At 42.3% G+C, this 24,112-nt stretch overlaps 1 protein-coding gene across 2 annotated transcripts in view; it reads left to right on the top strand.

The window, feature by feature from the left end:
• Window positions 1-24,112, top strand: part of LOC144986860 (uncharacterized) — a 34,705-nt gene that overhangs the window by 5,504 nt on the left and 5,089 nt on the right. The window contains exons 1-2 of one of the 2 annotated variants that reach the window (XM_078935398.1): window positions 192-732; window positions 2,896-3,810. In XM_078935398.1, coding sequence (XP_078791524.1) covers window positions 588-732; window positions 2,896-3,810 — 1,060 coding nt within the window. In that variant the 5' untranslated portion in view covers window positions 192-587. Of the gene's footprint in view, window positions 1-191; window positions 733-2,895; window positions 3,811-24,112 lie in introns of those variants that run through there. The other variant, XM_078935394.1, reaches the window with a different exon arrangement.

The raw sequence follows: 24,112 nt of genomic DNA, 5'->3' as shown, positions 1-24,112 counted from the left end.
TCACTGTAATTCAGGAATACAACAAACAAATATAATTAAGGTGAATTTAACCTCTGATGCGTTTTGTAGTCAAATCTGAACATTGGATTGAGACACAGTGTGATGACGTCACAGCGGCTCTCATAAAGTTTCCCCCAAAATGATTTTTTTGTTTTATGATTTTATTTTCCTTATTATTTACTGAATTAAAACTTAAAACAATCTGGAAGCATTTTGAACCATATTGTAGTTCAGCGACTCATTTTATGCGTTTTTTCCCGATCAATTTTCTGCACGTGACCCGGAAGTAAACAGCACGAGGCGCTAGCAGCGTTAGCTTGTTAGCAGGCTAGCAGCGTTAGCTTGTGTTGAGAGGTCGGTGGTGTTTTGTTGGGACGTTTGTGAGTTTTTTGGACAGAAAGGACGATACGTGGTTCGTGTGGGAACTCTCAGCATTTTCCAAAGTGTCGTAAATGAGTGAAGAAGTGTTGAACGGAAAGACAACGTGGATTGCTGTGATTGTGAGACTAGCAGATGATCGATCGGAGCTGCAGTGAAGAGGACGGCGGTGTTTGTGGGAGTTGGAGCTGAAGATCGGAGCAGGAACCATGTCTTCAGAACCTCAGGAAGGTTCTGTCAGAGAACAACTTTCTGCTGCTGAAGGAACCATCGTCCAGAACGAGGAGGAGCTCTGTCGTCAGCGCAGACTGCTGGATAGCAGCTGGAACCCGCAGCTTCAGCTCAACATAGTTGGTACGTTCACTGCTGCAGACAAATAGATCCATGAAGGTCTTTGTTTTCCTCATCTGAGCTGCTATCTGGATCCAGACTGGCTAGATTATAGTTCCAATGGTTCTGCCCTCATAGCTTCGCCGCTAATTTTAGCTTGGAGTTGTTAGTTGGTAAACAAAGCGTAAACAAAGGCATGATGGGAAATCAGTGGGCAGTTAGTTGTTCCCGCCAGGCAGCTTTGATGTCTGTGCTGTTTTTATCTCAGTTCTGAAAGGACCAACATTCATGTTTTAAAGTACCAATAACGGCGCTAACATAAACGAAAGTCTTTGATTTAAAAAGTACTCATTTAATCCGAAGCTCAATGAGCAAAAGAAACATTTCCAAACTTTAAACAAAGTTGACTTTTATTGAAAACTTCTTTAACTATATAAAATGAAATAAAGTTTAATGATCTAACTTAGATTGCATAATCTTCCATTTTTCTTCAATTGGTTTAAGCAAATCCACCCTGCAACAAAAACTACTACATGTAGTATTTTGTAATGAGGCCGTGATTTTTTTAAGGACAGCACCAAGTCTTCTAGGCATGGAATGAACAAATTGCCGACATGTTACAACATCTATCTTTTTCCATTCATCAAGAAAAACCTATTTTAGAGCCTGGATGGAGAGTGATGCTCAACTTGTTCTTCAGAATTCCCCACAGGTGTTGGATAGGGTACAGATCAGGAGACATACTTGGCCGTTCAATCACCTTCACCCTGTTCTTCCTCAGAAAATACAGCAGTAGCTTTAGAAGTGTGTTTTGGATCATTGTCGTGTTGAAAAAGTGGTCAATGACCAATGAAGTAATGGCAGCATCTTCTTCTTCAGTATAGAGCACTACATTGTTGAGTTCATGATCCCATCAATGAAATGCAGCTCCCCCACACCAGCAGCACTCATGCAGCCCCACATCAGGACACTGCCACCACCATGTTTCACTGTAGGCACCATGCATTTATCTTTGAAATCCTCACCTTTGCAATGCCGTACAGTTTTAAAACCATTAGTTTTGAAAATGGTGATCTTTGTCTCATTACTCCAGAGTATTGAGTCTCAGTAGTCTTCATCTGTTTCAGCATGGGCTTGCATGGACGGCCTGGACGTCTCTGTATGATTGTGACCTAGTGATTCCTAGCCCTGATTTGGTCTGCTTTAGCTAACTAAAAAGTGAGCTTTCATGGTGGTTTTCTTCAAGCCTTCTTTTCAGAAGACCCTCCTGTTGAGATGTTAGCTTGCATGGACGGCCTGGGCGTCTCTGTATGATGGTGACACTTCCATCTTTCTTTATTTTTGGATAACTTTTGCAGTAGTAAATTTGACTGATATGTAAAGCTTTGCTGATCTTGTAGCCCTCACTTTTTTTTTTGCAAAGAAAGGATTTCCTTTCTCAGATTTGGTGACATTTCTTTTCCACGGGGAGCCATTGCTGACAGCATGAAATGGGAAGGGCTGTTCTTTGTTAAGAAATGCCCTTTTATGGTCACCTGTGTGCTGGACACCTCTTAAATAAGTCAATACACTCAACTGTGGTTGGATGCCTGTTAATTAGAAATTTTTAGTCTTGAGTTTGTCTTTTGTCATAAGACTATGAGTAAGGTGTACTCATTTTTGCAACATGGGTTTAAATTAATTTGTTAGGAAATCAATTTTTTTATGCAAACGAACAGATCCTGTTTGCAATCAATGGCCCACCTTTGTATGAGTATTTTGTAATCTAGTATTTCACAGAAAATGTTGTTTCTGAAAGGACGCTAAAGGTTTTCTGACACATTTAGTGAGGTGTATTCATTTATGCTGAGCATTGTATTTATTTTAATTTGTCCCACACTGGACCATAAAATTATTAAAAATGCAATCAAAAATTTTAAGGTGCTTTTTAATTACTATTCTATATATATTTAAGCATTTATGTTTTGATTTCAAATTCTATTTATTTATTGACAATTGTAAATAAATGAATGACGCAATTATTCAATTATTTTATATTTAATTCATTTATTTCAATGAGTCTCTTCTGGTCCTCCAGACTCCTCAGACATTTTCTCCAATGATCACAGAGTTTATTGATGCTTGAAAAAACCCAAAAGTCCTGGAAACGTATAAAAGGTATAAAGTGTTTCTTTTGTGTTCCTGCAGTTCTCCCCCAGCATTGGATGACTGAAGAGGAAGATCTCTGCAACCAGCAGAGGAACTTCAGAGTGGAACAGGAGGAACCAGAAGCTCCACAGATTAAAGAGGAACAAGAGGAACCAGAACCACAACATATTAAAGAAGAACTGGAGGAACCAGAACCTCCACAGATTAAAGAGGAACAGGAGGAACCAGAACCTCTGCAGATTAAAGAGGAACAGGAGGAACCAGAACCTCCACAGATTAAAGAGGAACAGGAGGAACCAGGACCTCCACAGATGAAAGAGGAACAGGAGGAACCAGAAGCTCCACCGATTAAAGAGGAACAGGAGGAACCAGAACCACAACAAATTAAAGAGGAACAGGAGGAACCAGAACCTCCACAGATTAAAGAGAAACAAGAGGAACCAGAACCACAACATATTAAAGAAGAACTGGAGGAACCAGAACCTCCACAGATTAAAGAGGAACAGGAGGAACCAGAACCTCTGCAGATTAAAGAGGAACAGGAGGAACCAGAACCTCCACAGATTAAAGAGGAACAGGAGGAACCAGGACCTCCACAGATGAAAGAGGAACAGGAGGAACCAGAAGCTCCACCGATTAAAGAGGAACAGGAGGAACCAGAACCACAACAAATTAAAGAGGAACAGGAGGAACCAGAACCTCCACAGATTAAAGAGAAACAGGAGGAACCAGAACCTCCACAGATTAAAGAGAAACAGGAGGAACCAGAACCTCCACAGATTAAAGAGGAACAGCAGAGCTTCAATGTAACTGATAATCAGGATGAAGAAGGAAACCAACATGAAGAATCATCATCAACTACAGATGAAGAGAAAGACCCACAGAACAGAGATCAGAGGAAGAGGAGGGACAGAAGTCATGTCCAAAGTGTGGACAGCTCTCACATGTCAGCAGGTCAGTGTGACTCTGGTCTTCATCTCCACACTATCGGTATGTTCACTTCAACAACGGTTCTATCTTGAGCTTCAAACTCTCCAAACATGCAGTCCATCAACAGCGTGTCCTGGAAGAGTCTCTTCTGTCCCTTCCATTTGAAAAGACAGAAGACATTGTTGGTCAGTGCAGCCGACAACATTCTTCAAATCACATGATCTTAGTTAGTCCCTCCAGCTAACGACAAACAGGAAACCTTAACAGATCAAAGAGAAAATTGTTAGCAGATAAAAAAGTACAATCTGTTTTGTCATCTGTGGTTCTAAGTTTGTAGTTCAGTTCTTTTCACCAGATTTTTACCTTTAACACTAAAAGAACCATTTGATCCAGTTTCTTCCAGACCAAAACCCAACAAGAGCCACAAAGTTCCACTTCACTGTTAAACAAAATACTTTTTATTTCTGTTTTTCTGGCTGTTAAGACTATCATTTATAAAATGTAGCTTTTAAATATTTACAAAAAATGAATTATGACAGTGTTATTAGAACTGTCATGAGATTCAGTCTTTGTTCGATTAATCAATCACTACCTGTTATTAAGTAATTTAATGAATCTATTTTTAATCTAACCCAGGGGTCAGCAACCTGCGGCTCCGGAGCCGGATGCGGCTCTTTCGCCCTTGTGCTGCGGCTCTATGTGATTTTGTAAAATAACTGTCATCTTCTAAGATTTTTGTGGGAGCGGGCAGGAGGAAAGAGCAGGGTGAGCACGCGTGTCTGGGCTGTGAAGACGACCAGGGTCTGTTATGGGATGGAAAGTTCTTCTAAAAAGACAGCCAGTGGTGATCTCGTAGGGACACATGAACGCCAAAATAAAAAGCTTTTTTTTTTCCTAGACTAAAACCCCCCATTTCCGCGTAAAATTAATTAAATTTGCGTTAGGGCGCCCTTACTATCCTATCAACTGTTTGCTACTATGACCGTATGTTGCGCTATCTGTGTAGAACCCGTTATGGGGGGGTTGCACGCTGGGGAAAACGACTTGGAGCTGCAGAGGATGTGAGCAGGAAATGAGGCGGGGCTTAGAGTCACCGCTTGTGATTCCAGACCTGCAACAAACTAATAGCTGCTTCTTAATAGAAAATAGTGGTCATCCATAAAATGAATTTACTTTATTGGGTTTACTGGATTTAAAAGAAAAAGGAAAGGAGTCTTTCTTTTTGTTTTCATCATTTTACTCATCTTAACTCTGGGTGTTTGACAGACGGAAAAGTCATTTCAAGGTTGTCAAAAATTGACAAAAGATCAAAGGAAACATCACGCTCAATAATAATTAAAATAAATACTTAAATAAATATCCTGACAGCATTTTAAATCAATACAAGTACGGCAAAATGAACTATGGCGATATATAGCCAAAACCAGTGTTGCGGCTCCCTCTGGTTCCATTTCTGTGGTAAACAGATCCAAATGGCTCTTTGAGTGGTAAAGGTTGCCGACCCCTGATCTAACCCAATAATTGCTGTGAAAAGCCAGGGGGGTATTCCAGGAAGCATGTTTAAACTAGCCTGACTTTAAGCCTGAACTCTGGCTGAAATCCGCCTGAACTTGCTTACCCCGGGGTATGTCGGTTCCAAAAGACAGGATATGAGTTGGCGTAATTACGCTCGACTTGGTAACCCTGGGTTAATGCACGTGCGCGGCAGGTACATAACGACATTATCAATGGATCGCTGATTTACGGAGTCACCATGGAAACGCGTGGAGAGAAAAAAAAGAGCGCGACACTTGAGACGGAAGTGAGACGGAGTCTGAGATTTTAATGACGGCGTATAAAGATTATACGTACATCAAAAAAGTAACACAGCTGCATCATCAAAAAAAGAGAACAAAGTAAACGCACGAGTTTCTGATCTTGTCTCCATTTTGCATTCCCAATTTATATATATATATATATAAATATATATATATATAAATAAAACTTCAAACTTAAATAAATTTCTTCTATTAGCAATAAATAATTTAGTTAAATTTATTCAACCTAATTTCTTACGTCTATAAAACTCAATAATTGTTTATACAACTCAAATTTAAGTATTTATCTAACTAAATGTCACATTTCTCCATTAATCTTTTTTCCATCTTCATTACTTATATTTCTTGAACTCTCATATGTCTAAGTTTGAGCCTGCAGATATGCTCATTTTTATAACAATAAAAAGAACGGAAAAAAAATGCACGGAGTGCAAAAATTCATTAAAGAAGTTTCCGTCACTGTAATTACTGTAAGAAGTGGTAGGGGTACTATATAAACTCATCATCCTCTCCTTCACTCTCACTCATGGTGCAGAGACGGTAATATAGTAGGTCAAAATAACTCGGCAAAACACGGTGAAACACAGTAAAAGAGCTATACAACTAAACGCATTTTGTCAAAAACCCACACTTAAACCCAAATCCGTCCAGACAGGCAAAGGGAATGATATCCCACAATTCCTTGCGGTGCCGATCTAACAGCAGCATCAAAGTTACACCTTCTTAATTGAATTAATTTGAATGAAAGAAAAATAATTGTCTGAAAACTATGTGTTATTTTTAAGGTGACCTAAAAAATGATTTATCTTAACTGAAGCAAATAATTAAGTTATATAAAAGTAAAAAAGTTCTACATCTTTCCAACATCCATATGTGGTCTTATCACCCTCTCACGGTGGAAAAAGTATTCTCTGAGCTTTTTCATCCACTAAATCATCTTCAAATGGACACGCCATGCTGCTTCACCTCTCTGTAAACAAACTAACCTTCAACTAAACCTGCTCCAGACCAGGTTAAGTTCAGAGCTTGAGTTGCCATGGCAACTTGACCTACCCTGAAACATACCTCCATTTCTGGAACCGAAAACTGAGGTTATCAACTTTCTTAGCCTCAATCTTACCGTGGGAGCTAGCATAACCTGCTTTTTGGAATACCCCCTTGATTTGGAGGTATTTTTAATGAAATCTGTGAAATTTTGGTGCAGAAAAAGCTCAAGTTAAAACAAAAAAAAAAGCAACTTAAAAAAAAAATTAGCATATCAGACTTCCAACCTCTACGTGTACACCAACAAGGATTTTTTTTTTATCTCTGTTGCCAGTGAGATTAAAAGGCGCAGGGATATGGGCTCATCTGTGGATAAAACGTGAGCGAGTGCACACGAGTGTTCCACATGTTTATGACTGGACAGCTGTTTTTTTGGTTACGTCAGTCATTTTTCATCTAATGAATTATATGATTGAGATTTCCATCTGGTGTTATCGGTTCATTGATGTGTCTTGCAGTTGAGAAAATAGATTTAAGTATTTGTATTTCATTCCAGACACCAAGCAAACGAGCTCCGGCTGGCCGCGGTGTGAGCTATTTTTGTCCAGCTGGCCGGAGATGATCTCGGAAGCTCTGGCCATGGAGCTCTTCTGTTTGTCATGAAGGCATCCGGGCATCTGGCCGGCAGACTGAGAGCGTCTGCAGTATGGGGTGTTGTAATTTAGGGTCGAACAGGAATAATAATATTCAGGACGTGCTGAGGTAACTTGTCTTTTATGAACATACTCGTTAGGAGTTAGCAGTAACTTTACATCTGAGGGCTACATGCTACGTATCCCATCATGCATCACTCATGTCCCATAATGCATATTGATCAATCAACGTGTCCCTTGACTGTGGTGTATTCAAATACAACAAGATAAATGTACAGTCAGGTCCATAAATATTGGGACAGCGACTCATTGTCAGCATTTTTGGATTTGAAATGAAACAAACAAGATGTGTTCCTCCACGGCTAATGTTTTTAGCACATATTAGCCTGATGCTAACCCTTCTTGCAGCCAAGACAGAAGCACTGGCCGCACGGATTTAAAAGATTATGATCGAGCAGGTCCTTAATAATAATCATAACTAATAAAAGCACATTTAGAATATAGTCTACTGCAGCGTCCCGCTGATTTTGCTGTTCCACAACAGCTAAACCCCCTTGAACAGCTCTAACAGATTTCACCATGCTAAACTTTTGCAGTTTGACGGTTGAACTAACACACACTGACATCATCGCCCCGCCTCCCTCCTGTAAATGCTAACTGAAATTGTGTTTTGCAACACTATTCGCAGGGTGGATGTTAAAACAAAAATGCAATCCCCTCTTTGCATTTGTGTTTTAATTATGACACAGAAGAAGTGATTTTTGAGTAGAAAATGAAAAAGCATTTCTCTTAATTCATTATAATTTTAAAGTTAGACATTTCTAACTGAATTTTACTACACATTTACAAGAGAACTTTTTGAAAATAAAATGTCAAATACCATTTTCATTATCATTTTAATTAAGTGACAAAATCAATGGTGTAGAAGAACAAGAAGAAGCGGTTTAGTGGATTTCTTATTCTTGTTAATTTTGAGTCAACAAATGCAGCTTCATTTTGAAAATCAAAAAGCATTTCCGGTATTGATTTTTTTAAATTATGGTACACAAATGCTTCCATAAAGAACATTGCCCGAAACACTTCAGAACTCATCCTTCTGCTTTTGCCAGCAGTAACATCATGAGTAAATACAAGAGAACCAGTTCCATTAGCAGCCATACATGCCCACGCCATGACATTACCACCACCATGCTTCACTGATGAGATTGTATGCTTTGGATCATGAGCAGTTCCTTTCCTTCTCCATTCTTTTCTCTTTCTATGACTCTGGTACAAGTTGATCTTGGTCTCATCTGTCCATAGGATGTTGTTTCAGAACTGTAAAGACTGTTTTAGATGTTGTTTGGCAAACTCTAGTCTGGCCTTCCTGTTTTTGAGGCTCACTAAAGTTTTACATCTAGTGATAAACCCTCTGTTTAGGGAGTTTTCTTCACCAGGAACAGAATTCTTCCTTCATCCATCACAGTTGTTTTCGGTGGTCTCCCGGGTCGTTTGGCGTTGCTGAGCTCCCCTGTGCGTTCCTTCTTTTTAAGAATGTTCCAAACAGTCATTTTGGTCACACCTAATATTTTTGCTATCTCTCTGATGGTTCTCCTTTGTTTTTCAGCCTAATGATGCCTTGGTTCACTGATAGTGACAGCTCTTATTCCAAATGCTTACACCACACTTCAAAAACTCTGGACCTTTCATCTGCTCACTGTAATTGTGATAATGAGGGAATAACACCATCCTGGCCATGGAACAACTGAGAAGGCAATTGGCCCATTACTTTTGGTTCCTAAACAAGTGGGAGGCAAATATGCAAACAGTTTTAATTCCTACACCGCTCACCTGATCTGGATGCAAATAACCTCAAATTAAAACTGACGGTCTGCAGTCAATGCACATCTTGTTGGTTTCATTTCAAAGTCATTGTGGTGGTTTATAGAGCCAAAAATGTTGGAATTGTTCCTGTCTCAATATTTATGGACCTGACTGTATATCAGATTATTATTTTGTTGGAATTAATTACCATAATTTCCGGGTTATAGAGTGCACCTTATTACAAGCCGCACCCACTAATTTTTGAATATTAAGCTTCCTTCTTACATGCATAAGCGGCATCTGTATACAAGCCGCAAGCATTAAGCAATGCGGCCAAATTCAAGACATATAGTTTTTCTACTCGTGCACAAATTGAACCGGGCAGAACAAAGCCAACAATGTGCATCAACTCTGCTCACAAAGATGTTGTAACAAATTATACAGCGGGGAAAATAAGTATTGAACACGTCAACATTTCTCTCAAAAGACATATTTCTAATCGAGCTATTGACACGAAATTTTCACCAGATGTCGGCATCAACCCAAGTAATGCACACATAGAAAGAAATCCAAACATTTATGTCCATAAATTCTCACCAGCAAGGTGTTAGACAAGAAGCATTGCATGATGGGTAAAAGCAAAGAGCTGTCCAAAGACCTACGCAACCTTATTGTTGCAAAACACACTGAAGGCATTGATTACAGGCGCATTTCTAAACTTCTGAAAGTTCCAGTGAGTACCATTGGGGCCATCATCCGGAAGTGGAAAGAACACGGCATTACCATAAACCTGCCATGGCCAGGTGCTCCTCGCAAGATTTCAGACAGAGGAGTCAGAACAATCAACAGAAGGGTTCTCCAACAGCCCAGGACCACTCGTGGAGAGCTTTAGAAAGACCTGAAATCAGCAGGTACCGTTGTTTCAAAGAAAACAATAAGTAATACACTCAACCGCCATGGCTTCCATGCACACACACCACGCAAGACTCCATTTTTGAAGAAGAAGCATGTTGAAGCTCGTTTGGAGTTTGCGACACAACATTTGAATAAACCCATGACATTCTGGGAGAAGATACTCTGGTCAGATGAGACCAAAATTGAACTCTTCGGATGTCATAAGACACAACATGTTTTGAGGAAAAATGGCACCACACATCAGCCCCAAAACACTATACCAACAGTCAAGTTTGGAGGTGGGAGCATCATGGCGTGGGGCTGTTTTTCAGCATGTGGTACTGGTAGAATTCATATCATTGAAGGAATAATGACAGGAGAAAAGTATGGAGACATTCTTGATCAGAATCTGCTGTCATCTGCCAGGCTGCTGAAGATGAAAAGAGGGTGGATCTTTCAGCAAGTCAACGATCCCAAGCACACAGCCAAGGTAACACTCAACTGGTTGAAGAAAAAGAAAATAAAGCTGCTAGAATAGCCCAGTCAATCACCAGACTTGAATTCAATTGAAAATCTTTGGAAAGAACTGAAGATCCGGGTTCACAGAAGAGACCCCCAGAACCTTGAAGATTTGAAGGCAGTTTGTGTGGATGAATGGGCCAAAATCACACCTGAGCAATGTATTCGACTGGTTTCTCCATACAGGAGACGTCTTGAGGCAATAATCACCAACAAAGGTTTTTGCACAAAGTATTAAATAAATTTCAGTAAGCGTGTTCAATACTTATTCCCTGTGCCATTTCACTTTATTACACAACTTCATTTATGGACATGAATGTTTGCATTTCATTCTATGTGTGCATTACTTGGGTTGATGCCGACATCTGGTGAAAATTTCATGTCAATAGCTCGATTAGGAATATGTTTTTTGAGAGAAATGTTGATGTGTTCAATACTTATTTTCCCCGCGGTATAAAGAACTCCAGGGCTTTCTTGGCAATAACTGGATACTTTTCCATTTGTTGACACCAATACGTTGAGTGCGTTGTTGTTCTGAAGAGTTGCTGTTGAACCTGGCTCTGCTGAATTTTCAATGATTTCGTTGAGGTATTCATCATTAACCTCTGCTGTCTCAACGTGAACGGCGTTCTCACCCATGCTGGATATGAGTCTTGTGCAGAGAAGTATCCGTCAAAAGACTTTGCAAGCTCATCTAAGTGCGTGGCAATTCCTTGTTTCAGTTCCATGGGTACAGAAATTTCACCAATTCCAGACACATCTTCGATCTTACTTACACAGTTGTCAAAAAGGGGAAAGTTTGCGAAATTATTGTTCTCTGTTCGTCGTTTCCATAATAGTAGCTTTTTTTGAAAAGCCTTCAGGTTTTCTTCTGCTTACACGATGTTGACTCCACCCCGTGCATCTGCTGATTAAGGTGATTTAGAGCTGCCAATATATCAGGTATGTACGCTAAAATGAGAATGAACTAAGATTTTTTGAAGGCATGAAAATGTTGGTGCTCTTCCAAAAACAATGCTAATTCCACACGCAAGGCAAAAACACGATTCAGCACCTGTCCCCGGGATAACCACCGCACATTAGAATGGTACATTAGTACCTCAAATTCAGCGCCCATTTCTTTGCACATCTCACTGAAGATGCGGTGCCTCAGAGCACTATTTCGCACATAGTTCACACATTCCACTACAGTTTTTAATACTTCTGCCATTTTTGGAGGCAAGGTTTTTGTTGCCAACGCATGTCTGTGCAGAATACAATGTGTGACAATGATGTGTGGTGCACCGGCTTTTACTAGCGCGCCAAAACCAGACTTTCTTCCCAGCATGACTGGAGTTCCATCCATACAAACTGCAGAGACCATATCCCACGAAAGCGTATTGTCTCTGAAGAAGTCATCCACAAGCTTCTTCACATCAGCTGCCTTAGTTGTTGTAAGAGGCTTACAAAATAAAAACTCTTCTTTTATCATGTCTTCTTTCTCATACCGCACAAAAAAAGCAAGCTGGCTTAGGTTAGCAACGTCTGTTGTCTCGTCAAGTTGAAGGCTGAATTTTTCCGGGCTTGAAATCAGATCTGCGACTACTTGAGCCAAGATGTCTTTACTCATGTCCTCTATTCCAGTGTTTTTCAACCTTTTTTGAGCCACGGCACACTTTAACCTTGACAAAAATCCCGCGGCACACCAGCATTCAAAAATAAAAATAAAAAAGGAGAAACTCTGTCTTTATTGATCTACAGTCCCTCCATGATCTCACGTGCATTTTTGTGATAAATGTGGCAGAAAAAGCTGGAAGCTGCAGCCGTTTCTTTCTAAAAAAATGTAATAAAAGTTAAGTTAAAAGATGTAATAACTGTTTGATTTGTGTTCGTTGTGGTTTCAAGACGTTACAGTTTTTCTCAGTCGCTTTAGTACAATTCTCAGATCAGAATGAAATTCCCAAAACTATTTGTTGAATCTTCACATCATGATGTCACTTGTGCACATCATATAAGCAGTTTCTCACTTCTTTGAACAAGTTGCAGTTGCTTTGGTACATCCATGCAAATAATTAAGTACAATTCTCTGCTCTTTGCTACATTATGAATTGTTTATTTCATGTTGATCAAAATGTATTATATAGTTCACTGTGCGATAGTCTTACTCCTCAAAACACCTAGTCATTAGTTCATTGTATAAGTCATTAACTGCAAAATGGTTGACCAAGTTGTCATAATGTGACAAACATTTAGCTGGATTGCAAGAGAGGATATTCGCTGTGATGTGGATGAGAATTTGTGGCCTAACAAACAGGAACGACAAGAGGTGTAGGAAGACGACACCAATTCCTACTGCACTGCCTGTACTGTTGTACAGAATATTGTCCTATCTTTTTTTCCCCTTTGTGTTACTGTTTGCAGTGGGTTTTTTCTATGTTGGTATGACATGGTCTGTCAACAAATTACAATATGAACAATAAAAGTGTAAATGTGAATCTTGTCCAGTCTCTTGCAATCAAACAAAAAAGGTGTAACTTACATTTTACAATAATTGTCATCATAACTTTAGCCATAGTTTACATCAGAACCTCCCTCTAAAGTACACAGTTATATTGATAACAAGACTAAGTAATCTGACTGTCTTGTTCGTAGACGATGACACAAGAACTTGACATTCTGATGGCACTGACATGTTCAATGACATAAAGACTTAGTTTTGAGAGATGAACTAAAGGTTTTAAACAGTTACAGGCTTTTGCAAGAAATCCATAGTGTTTTGCTGTTTGTACACATTGTTTTGGGAAATGGACACACGTATTTGCAAACTTCAATTCTGATCTGAGAATTGTACTAAAGCCACTGAGAAAAACTGAGTTAAGAGGAGAAAATCGTTGTGCGCCGAGATGCTCACGCTGTCACTTTTAACCCAATGAATCATGGGAGATGTAGTTGAATAATCCGCCGAACGCAGGAAGATTAGCGTCTCTGAGCTTCATTGTTTTGTTCACTTGTTCCATGGTCTGATACCGGATTCTGTGGAAAACTAGGCAAGGCAAGGCAAGTTTATTTGTATAGCACAATTCGTACACAAAGTAATTCAAGGTGCTTCACAAAACAGAAAAATGCATTAAAATCACAATACATCATTGAAATAATCAACGTAAAATTTACTTTAAAAGAAAAGAAAAAATTTGAAAAATGATTTAAAAATAAAGGAAGGGAAGGAAAGAAAACCGCAGATAGGACCTTTCAGTCATATACACGGCTAAACAGAAATGTTTTAAGTCTAGATTTGAACATGAACACAGAAGAGGCCTGTCTTACGACTTCAGGGAGGCTGTTCCAGATTTTAGCTGCAGAATATTGAAACGCTGATTCCCCTTGTTTAGTTCTGACTCTGGGAATCAACAGGAGGCCAGACCTTGAGGTCCTCAGAGTACGAGATGGTTCATATGGCACTAACATGTCAGAGATGTACTTTGGTGCTCGGCCATGGAGAGACTTGTACACAAGCAGAGCTGCTTTGAAGTCTATTCTTTGAGGTACAGGGAGCCAGTGCAGAGACCTGAGCACAGGACTAATGTGATCATACTTCCTAGTTCTGGTCAGGACTCGAGCAGCAGCATTCTGGATGTACTGAAGCTGTTTTACAGCTCGTTTGGAGAGGCCGGTGAGCAGGCCGTTACAGTAGTCTAACCTACTGGAGACAAATGCATGAATAAGTATCTCCAGGTCTGGCTTTGACACTATGTTTTTGATTTTGGCAATGTTTTTCAGATGGTAAAATGCCGCTGATGTTACTGACTTGATATGGCTGTTAAAGTTTAGGTCAGAGTCCATGATTACCCCTAGGTTTCTGACTTGATTTGAGGGTTTAAGAGACAGAGAATGAAGGTAGCTACTGACTCTTTCTCTTTGTTTCTGTGGGCCAAAAATAATAACTTCGGTCTTGTTTGAGTTTAGCTGGAGAAAGTTGTTCTGCATCCACGCACTGATCTGTTGGAGGCAGTGGCTGAGTGAATCCACCGGCCCATATTCACCTGTTGTCAGTGACACATAGATCTGAGTATCATCTGCATAGTTGTGATAAGATATGTTATTACTGCATATTAACTGCCCTAGTGGCAGCATGTAGAGGTTGAACAGAAGGGGTCCCAGGATCGATCCCTGGGGCACACCACAAGTCAAGGCCATGTAGTCTGAGACACAACTCCCAATTTCCTGTCTTCTAGATAAGACTTGAGCCAACTTAGGGCAGATCCAGAGATGCCAACCCAGTCTTGGAGTCTGTGCAAAAGGATCCCATGATCAACAGTATCAAAGGCAGCACTCAGGTCTAGCAGGATTAAGACAGAGACTTTGCCATCATCAGTGTTCAGGCGGATGTCGTTGGTTACCTTGATAAGAGCAGTTTCTGTGCTATGATGGGGTCTAAAACCTGACTGGAAAACATCAAATGAATTGTTTAATAAGAGAAAATCAGTGAGCTGTTGGTAGACAACTTTTTCAAGGACTTTTCCTAAAAATGGCAGATTAGAGATAGGTCTGTAATTATTCAGTACAGTGGGATCAAGACCGCTCTTCTTCAGGAGAGGTTTAATGACTGCAGTTTTTAAGGCCTCTGGAAATATTCCAGATTGAAGAGACATGTTAACTATTTGAGTAATTGATGGCAACACACTGTTCAGGACAGACTTTAGAAATCTAGTGGGTAACACATCAAGGCAGCATGTAGACGAGCTCAGACGGGTGATGGTCTCTTGGACAATTTGGTCAGTGACAGGTATAAAGTGAGTCAGCTTAGAGTGAGTAGGTGGCCGTTCGGTAGTTATATGTGTTGTGGAGTTGATGGCTTTTTTAATGCCCTGAACCTTGTCATTAAAAAATACAGCAAACTCATTACATTTAGGTGTGCAAACTAGTTCTATTGGTAGCTGGGTTGGAGGGTTAGTTAATCTGTTTACTGTTGTGAACAGGACACGAGAGTTGCTGCTGCAACTTCCAATGATTTCAGAGAAGTACCTTTGCCTTGTTCTGCATAAGATCTGGTTGTAAGCGTACAACTCCCCCTTATACATTTCATAATGAACCTGGAGTTTTGACTTGCGCCACTTTCGCTCAGCTCTGCGGCACTGTTGTTTCTGTGCCTTGACTAGATCATCGTTCCTCCAGGGAGCTTTCTGTCTATGTTTTCTCAATTTAACCTTCATAGGGGCTATGGCATCCAAAACATTCAAGATGCTAGAAGTAACAGAATTCAGCATTTCATCAACATTGGCACCAGAGGCGTTTTCAAGGTCTATCATTTCTACAAACTGTGCCCTAGTGCTCTCATTTATTTGTCTCCTTTGGACAACTGCAGGGCCAGGCGGTGGTTTGGGAGAAACAGACAGGTCAAAGAATACACAGAAATGATCAGAGAGGGCGACATCAACCACACTGACATTGTGAATATTAACCCCCTTTGTGATGAGCAGGTCCAGAGTGTGCCCTCTGTTGTGGGTGGGGCAACTCACATGCTGAATTAGATCAAAGGTTTCAAGGACACCATTGAGCTCTTTTGCATTTTTGTCATTGACATTATCAACATGAACATTAAAATCACCTGTAATGACTAGACCATCAAAGTCTGTGCACACAACTGAGAGCATTTCAGTGAAATCATCAATAAAACTTTGGCTGTGCTGAGGAGGTTTGTACATAACTATGCAGAGTAAGGGAGGAGTTTGTTTTAACTCAATCTTAAAGGACACATACTCAAATGATGAAAACACACCAAATGAAAGTCTGCGGGTTGCAATATTATCTCTAAACAGTGCAGAAACGCCTCCACCCTTTTTATTTTCTCGTATTTACGATTCATGTTTGTAGTTTTGGGGAGTTGATTCAACTAGAACTATGTTTCCTGTGTTTTTGTCAAGCCATGTTTCATTTAAAAACATAAAATCAAGATTAAAAGAAGAGATAAGATTATTGATTAAAAATGATTTGTTGCATAAAGATCTGACATTGAGTGCAGCAAGTTTGAGATTAGTTTCCTTGGGACTGGTCAAAACCTTGCAAGGGATATCAACTAGATTTCTGTGATTGGACAGTCTAACTGCCCTTTTTTGCATTCTATGTGGTGCAACTACAGGTATAGCACCAGAAGGAAGCTGTTCATCACAGGGCCCCAGTTTGACATAACCTTTCCTAGGACACTGGGGGCCCGTTTCATCCTAGCTCTGGGGGATAGCACGTCTAGAGGCGCGCAGGGGAGGTCGAGTTGAGGGTAGTTTGGGTGATGGACCAGGAGGAGCGGGAGCTGGACGGGATTTGGGTGAACGACGGAGGGGGCGTGTTGGAGGGGCTTTGGATGAAGGACGTGTTGCAGGGACTTTGGGTGAAGGATGTGGAGGGGGCGCTGGAGGGGTAGGAGAGCTCCTGTGTGGTGTGAGGCTCACAGGTGTTAGGGGAGCCATCTTAATTCCTGACTTAATCAGGCTATCAAAATGGCTAGGTAGGGCCATGGGTGAAAGTGGGGGGGACGAAAAGGAAAGTGAGTCTTCACTGGGAGTAGATGTAGCAGGGGGCGCCCAGAGCTGGTCCGATGGTGGTATTTCTGGGGCCAAATCTGGTGGTTGTTGTTGTGGTTCTGCGGTTGGGTCCTTAGCTGGCGGTGGTTGTTGTGATGCTGGTGCAGCTGAGTGCTTAGATGGAGGTGGTTGTGGTGCTGGTGCTGCTGGATCCAAGTCATTGACCGGTGGTGGTGGAGGTAGTTGTTGTTGCCGTTGTGCTGTGGTTCCTGGGACACTGGCTCGGTCCTTCCTTACTGCCTTTTCAGGGCCTTGGCCTCTATGCCCCAGAGCGTGGAGGAGGTTCTTCACTAACTCTCTTGCTCCACCTCTGTTCAGGTGTGGGCCTCTTCCCATGAATAGGTCCTTTCGCTTCCAGAATGTATTGAAGTTCTCAATGTAATGGAATCCTCTGGAAGCACACTCTCTGGAGAGCCAATTGTTCAGCTGAAACAGACGGCTGAACTTTAGTGACACCCCATCGATGTTAGGAAGAGGTCCACTGATGAATGCTTCAACCTCTACTTTGTCGATCTCTTCAAATAACTTGATGAAGTCTTTTTTCAGACGTTCAGATTGTTCTTTTTTGATATCGACAGCACCTACATGGATGATTATTCGTTTAACTCCTTGGTACAAGACTTTAGATAAGAGTCCTGTAATCACTGGAACAGTAGAACTTGGGCAACATAAAGTTTGCATTCTTCTGTGGTTGACTCCACTGATAGCGCCATCTCCAAGCAGCAGCGTATCTCTGACCTTGACGTTTGGCACAGATTTTCTTTCTGCCTGTGCTTTGTTGCCAACATTATGACTCCTATTCTGTGGTCCAATTTCACTTTGTTCTTTAACTTCACATTGTGTTAGGGGTAAAAATCTGTTTGTGAGCTTTATTTCGGATGTTTTGTCATCTTTTCGCTTTGGCTTAACACAGAGTTCCTCCGCACAAAGTTTCGGAAAAGACACAACATCACTCAGGTCTAAGTCACTGTTATTCTTCTCATTTGTAGTAGGAGTGGGCTTCTTACCACCCGATGTCACTGGAAGGGTCTTGTGAAGTCCATTTTCAGTTTCCAAGGTAAATATCCTTGTTTGTAGCTCTTTTATTTCTTGTTGGTAGATCCGACAGCGTTCACAGTGGGAGTTTGTTTTTCTTCCTCCTCCGGACATGTCGCTGGCTTGTCAGACGTAAAAATATTGATTTGTATAGGTGGAAGTCACAAAAAAGGATGACCAGTCTGATATTCCAGGATTTGTGGATGAGGTAAATAATTAAAACTGATTAATTAAATGATTAAAAAGCAAATAAAGCAGGAAGCGGCAGGAGCAGGGGAAAAAGCGTCTGCACTCTTTTGCAGGGGGAGGTCTATATATATCAAAACTACACAGCTAAAGACGATATTTAGCTGGTGTTTTTGTTAGAACTGAGCGACTTTATCAGTAGAATTCAGAACAAGGAAGTGAAGACTGTAACCAATTCTGATTGGTCAGACTGATGACATGTGATTAAGAATCCACGGATCATTGGTGGAGACAGTTAAAGGGGCGGGACTTTTCCTAAAACAGCTTAAGCTGCGGCTAAATTGCAGTACCGTCATTCTTATCAAAATGTCTTTAATAGAATCAAATAAACACAAAGAAAAAAGTATTTTACGATCTTTCATATTCCTAATTTCTTAGTGCTTTATCAGGGGCTGTTTGGATAAACAAAGAGCTGACATCCTGGAGATGGAAAATGTTGTTAAATCAGTTAATGAGGGCAATTTCCCACGGCACACTTGACCATCTCACACAGCACACTAGTGTGCCGCGGCACACTGGTTGAAAAGCACTGCTCTATTCTGTAGCTGATCGTGTCATTTGAAAGAAGAATTTGGGATAATTTACCTTCGGCCGCTGTTCCAAGTATCAGATTCGCGCTTTTTAACGCAGCTGATTTTACCAGTGTTTCACCAATGGTGTGTGGCTTGCCCTGCTTTGCAATGAGGTACGCAACTTCATATGATGCTGTGAGGATCGGTTTGTTAATGTGAACAAATCCAAGAGCAGGCACAGTGGCCTTATCATCAAATCTGGCTCTCTTCACCTTGAATTCAGCAAGCATTGTGTTCTTATATTCTCCATCTCCATGCAGCTTCTCAAAGTGTTCCTTTAGTTTTGCCGGTGCGAGTCTGGAGTTGCTCAACTTGGCAATGCAAATCATGCAGATAGGACGCTGACTCCCATCCCGTTCCGTGATACATGAGAATCCATATTGTACATATTCATCGGACCACTTTCTTTTTTTGCTCGACATAGTTTGTATGGATTAAAATATGAAGAAAGTAATTACACAATGTACTTCGACAACATTCACATGTTGGATCACTCCTGATTGCGCTTAATTCCTCGCAGCACTGATTGGCCAAGCAATGTCATGTGATCATTTGCAGCCAGTGATGGCCAAGTGGGGCATACCATTGTGTGCAGACATGATGAGTCGGTGTGTCTTAACTTCGGCGGCAGAGGCTCCACCGAACCCCTGACACCGACTCACCGAACCCCTAGGGTTCGATCGAACCCAGGTTAAGAACCACTGGACTAGATGTAGCTTTTACCCTCCCTGTGGGAGGAGTCATCATAGCCTCAGCTCGAGTGTTTAAACACCCACATCAGCCAAACAGCATGCAGCTCACTTCTGTTCACAAGTTGCTCAGTTGTTTTTTTTTGTTTCGTTTTTTTTTTAACTTATTGGCAATTGAGGTAAATTACAAACAGTAACCATATAATCAACATTACATCCCTCAGTTATGATGAGGAAATTTAAACCCGCGATTCCCCATTTCCCATGAGTCTTAGAGGCTTAAGGCGGGGCTAACCCCCGGGTCCACCCTGTTGTCAGTGTTTAAAGAATGAGCAATGGTAGTGACAGGGCTGGTTAAAAAACACCCCAGTACACACCCAGTTGTAATACTGGGATACCACAGGGGGCAGTGAGTTCACCTTTGCTCTTTACTCTTTACACTAACAGCTGCCAAAGTAGCCACACCCAAAACAAAATTATAAAGTTCTCTGACGACACAATTATTATCAGTCTCCTTTTCCGTTGCAGATAACCCTTCAATTTACTTTGATGAGGTCAAACACTTCAATAAATGGTGCGAGGATCATAGTCTGCTCTTGAACACAACAAAAACCAAAGAAATCATATTTGATCCAAAAGGTGTCACCTTTAGCAATTGGAAGCAGTCAGATCGAAGCGGTAAACTCTATAAAATATTTGGGTGTCTGGATTGATAACCAACTGAAATGGACTGTTCATGTAGATTATCTTTGTGGAAAACTCGCCCAAAGACTCTACTTTTTGAGAAGGCTGAGGCTGTTTGGTGTCAGTTCTAAGATACTGATCACATTTTACAATGCAGTTCTGGAAAGTCTGGCAAGGTACGCAATGGCAGCATGGTTTGGGGCACTGTCAAAGATAAAAATAAACTTTACAAGCAACTAAACGTGGCCCTCAAGATCTGTGGCTGTAGGGATCATTTTTAGAGCAGTCAAATACAAAACAGTTGGATTCAGATCTTCATTTATTCCAGCAGCCGTTACCCTGCTGAACAAGGACTGATTAGCTGTATTTGCAGAGGGAAATCTTTGTAGCGATGTTAGCAATTGTTAGCAATGTGGTTTTAAGGGATCTTATTAAACATTTTACAAATCTTTTACTTTTTTTACTTTTTTCTATTCGTGTTCTCGACAATGTGGGTCAGGCCTGGGGGGTAAATCTGTATACTCTGTTTTTATCTATCTACTATGTAATCGCTTTATGCTCTATCATGTATGTGATGTGCAAACGTTGAAGTATGTTGTAACAGTTTGCAGCTCTGTGGCCTAAAACAAATTTCCTCTCTGAGGACAATAAAGTTTACTTTACTTTACTTTACTTTAAAATAAAGCAGCGGCGACTGAAAAGCGCGCGCCTCACCGCGATATGCGTGCCTCTGCGCGGCCCCCGTACGCTGCGTAGAGGCGCGCGCCTCAGCGTGGCGCCCGGTCGCTGCACGCGGCTGCTGGTGGACGGAGCGAATCGTGTCTGTGCAGGGCAATCGGACTTAATACTGTATGTTTTGTGAATGAGGGGCGAGAGAGGATGCGTTGTTACGTGTGCGAGCCTTCAGACTGCCATCTGTCCCGCAGCTCTTTGTGAACGACCAGCATGAGAACATATCTCCAGCTCACACGGCGGCTGTGGGGCGGTTTGAGCTTTTCAAAACAAAATTCCGCTCAGTCCTTAGAAACCGTTCAAACAATAACATGGATTTGTGTTTCCAGTCATGTCCCGACTAAATAAAGGATGATGTTATTCCCACATGTTTACGTGCAGCCAAGATGCAGATTGCAGCGCCAGCCAAAGCTAATGTTGTTAGCCCGTGTTAGCATGCTGCTAATCCTGGCTTCTTTCCGGCTCCGTTCAGAAAAAGCACTGACCACACGGATTAAAATTCAAATGTTGAGCGAACAGGTGTTTCATAATAATCGTAACATTATTAAAAGCACGTTTAGAAGATCGTCTCGTATATAACCGAGCTGACATGTCGATGTATATAGCTGCTCGGTGCTGTTTAACATTGTTTTGTATTGAATTGTTACATTCAATAAAGTTTGGAGAAAAAAAATAGCCGCTCGGCGGAACTTATATCCTCTTCCGGTTTGTCAAACCCTACTGCGCATGTGCAATGATTTATTCCGACCGAAAGTGTGACCTTAGTGAACGTTTGTTGTATTCTGAAAACATTTTTCTGGGCCCATGTACACGGTTGGATTCTAATCTGACCATTGATCCCATCGAGATATTTTTCACATGTAACCGCGGCTTATGGTGTCGACTCACAATGTGGTGGGGGCGTGGCATCACGATGGTGTCTCTCCATCGGGATGTCACTCACCCATCATGATAGACAGGACTTTTAGAGGAATTCAGGTTGGAGCACAGACTGCAGAAGGGGGGAGAAAATGTCACTTCTTGAACATGTGGGCAGGTTAAAAAAAAAAAAAACATGGGTCTCTGATATTGTTCAGTGGGCCTGACCAAACATGGGGGCGGGCTGGATCCAGCCCGCGGGCCGTAGTTTGCCCACCCCTGAACTAGTGTGAAATATTTCATTAAACCACGCAAAATATTAGTGCAAAGGTGAACTAACACCTGTGCTCAAGTGAGTGTTTATGTTCCTCTAAAAAATGCATGATGGAAGGTGAAAGGTAGGATGGGGAGCGCCGAGCCATCCCTACACAAAGACCCCTGCCACAGCACCTGCGGCAGCCAGAGCCCCCCAGAGCCTGCACGGCACCAGATGGAGAGCAACCGCCCCCCAGGCGATTGCATCTGCCACCCAGGCTACAACCAGCAGGACCCCAGAGCCAGAGAGCAGGGAGGCATGAGGGCGGGGGACAGAGAGTGCGGCTCCAGCTCAACCAGGAGAGCAGCCCTCCGCCACGCAGTGAGGGCCCAACGCAGGGCCCCGCCCCAGAAGAGTGCCCACAACCCCAGATGAGCACCTCATCACCACCAAGGAGTTCTGGGCATCCCCCCGCCCGAACCCCAGGTAGGAGCCAGGGCCCCCAAAGGGAGACCCGGGCTGCGCTCCATGCAGCCACCCACCCGTCCCACCGTTGGTCCATGAAGGAGCAAGGCAAGGCGCCAGCCGCTCCTGCCCAAGAGGAAGACATCCAGGAGAAGAGGGGGTCCACACAGGGGGTGTTGTAAACATGGCCCGAGCAGGGCCGTCCATATTTGGAAATTTGTCGAGGCCCAACGCTTGGGGGCAAGGACCAGAACCCACAACACAGAGACACGGACACCCCCCGGCTCAGCTGTGATGTGATCCCCGGTGTAGGTACAATAACTGTTCGGCCTGGAACATCCGTTCGGGGTCTTAGGACTAATGCTGACGTCACGTTATGTGATTGGCTGTTCGTTGGCCCGATGACGTGTCAGATAGTGATTGGTCTGGACAAAGTACAATACCACCATAGACAAAAATATTATGACGTCTGTTGTAAACAAACAGAGCTCTGTTATAGAGCGACATTGTCTTCTAAACGTGCTTTTATTATTGTTATGATTATTATTGAATACATGTTTCCTCATATTTTTTATAATCCCTGCGCCCAGTGCTTTATTATTGGCAGATCGGACCCGGAAGCACAACATTTAGCCGTGCTAACAACATTTTCAGCCAAACTGGAATAACAAGCGGATTGTGGCAAAATCTTTTTATAAAAATTACAAAGAATATTGTCAGACACAATTTATGAAGGAAAATAACTTTAGGTTACAAAAGGGAACGTGAAATTAAAATATGTAGAACCCGAGCAGATCTCCACTCTACGTAGTTTGTCCAAGTGGGGCTACCGTAGTGTGACATTTCCTTCAGTTAATAGGACCCCGAACGGTAGTTCCAGGCCGAACAGTTATTGTACCTACACCGGCTCTTGGCCTTGCCAGAAAGCTCAGGGATCCCTCTCCCTGCGTGGAGAGAGGACCGCAGGGCCCAGGAAACCAGCACCCAGGGAACACGGCCGTTGGGGACAGATGGTCCAAGGTCCTTGTGAAACCATTTCAAACCAAACCAAAGGGGGGGACTATTACATACGGCAACCACTGGAGGGGGACCATTGCCAAGTAGCTCCTCCCCCCAAGGTGCAACGCAGGCTGACCCCCACCCCCCCATCACCCTAATACCAGGGGCCCCATCCCACGAGGCGCCGCCACCACCCACCCCACACAGAGAGAGAAGCCAGAAGGCGCCAACCCCCCGGAGCAAGTTCAGGCCTCGACAGGACCGAGGCAGCTAGCCGGGCGATCGCCGATTGCATCAGTGGAAACCCAGACCCATCAAACCTTCAAGGTCTCGCACCGATAATGGGCCCTCCCCCTCCTCCAGACAGCCCCCCCCACAGGACAGGGACAACAAAGCCCCCCCCCCCGACCCCGCAGACCTGGTGGATGTCACCCAGAGTGACCGTGGGCCCTGTCCCAGAGCCAGGGAAGGACTGATCCCTACCCTAGGTGCGGATGGGCAGCCCATCCAGCGCCGCTGGAATGAACAGTTTTTCATAGTTTACATTTAAAAATTTCAACTACAAG

Source organism: Oryzias latipes, chromosome 2 (assembly GCF_053564925.1).
Source record: "Oryzias latipes strain Hd-rR chromosome 2, Olatipes_Hd-rR_3.1".
NCBI lineage: Eukaryota > Metazoa > Chordata > Actinopteri > Beloniformes > Adrianichthyidae > Oryzias > Oryzias latipes.
This window is presented reverse-complemented; position numbering and strand designations above follow the sequence as displayed.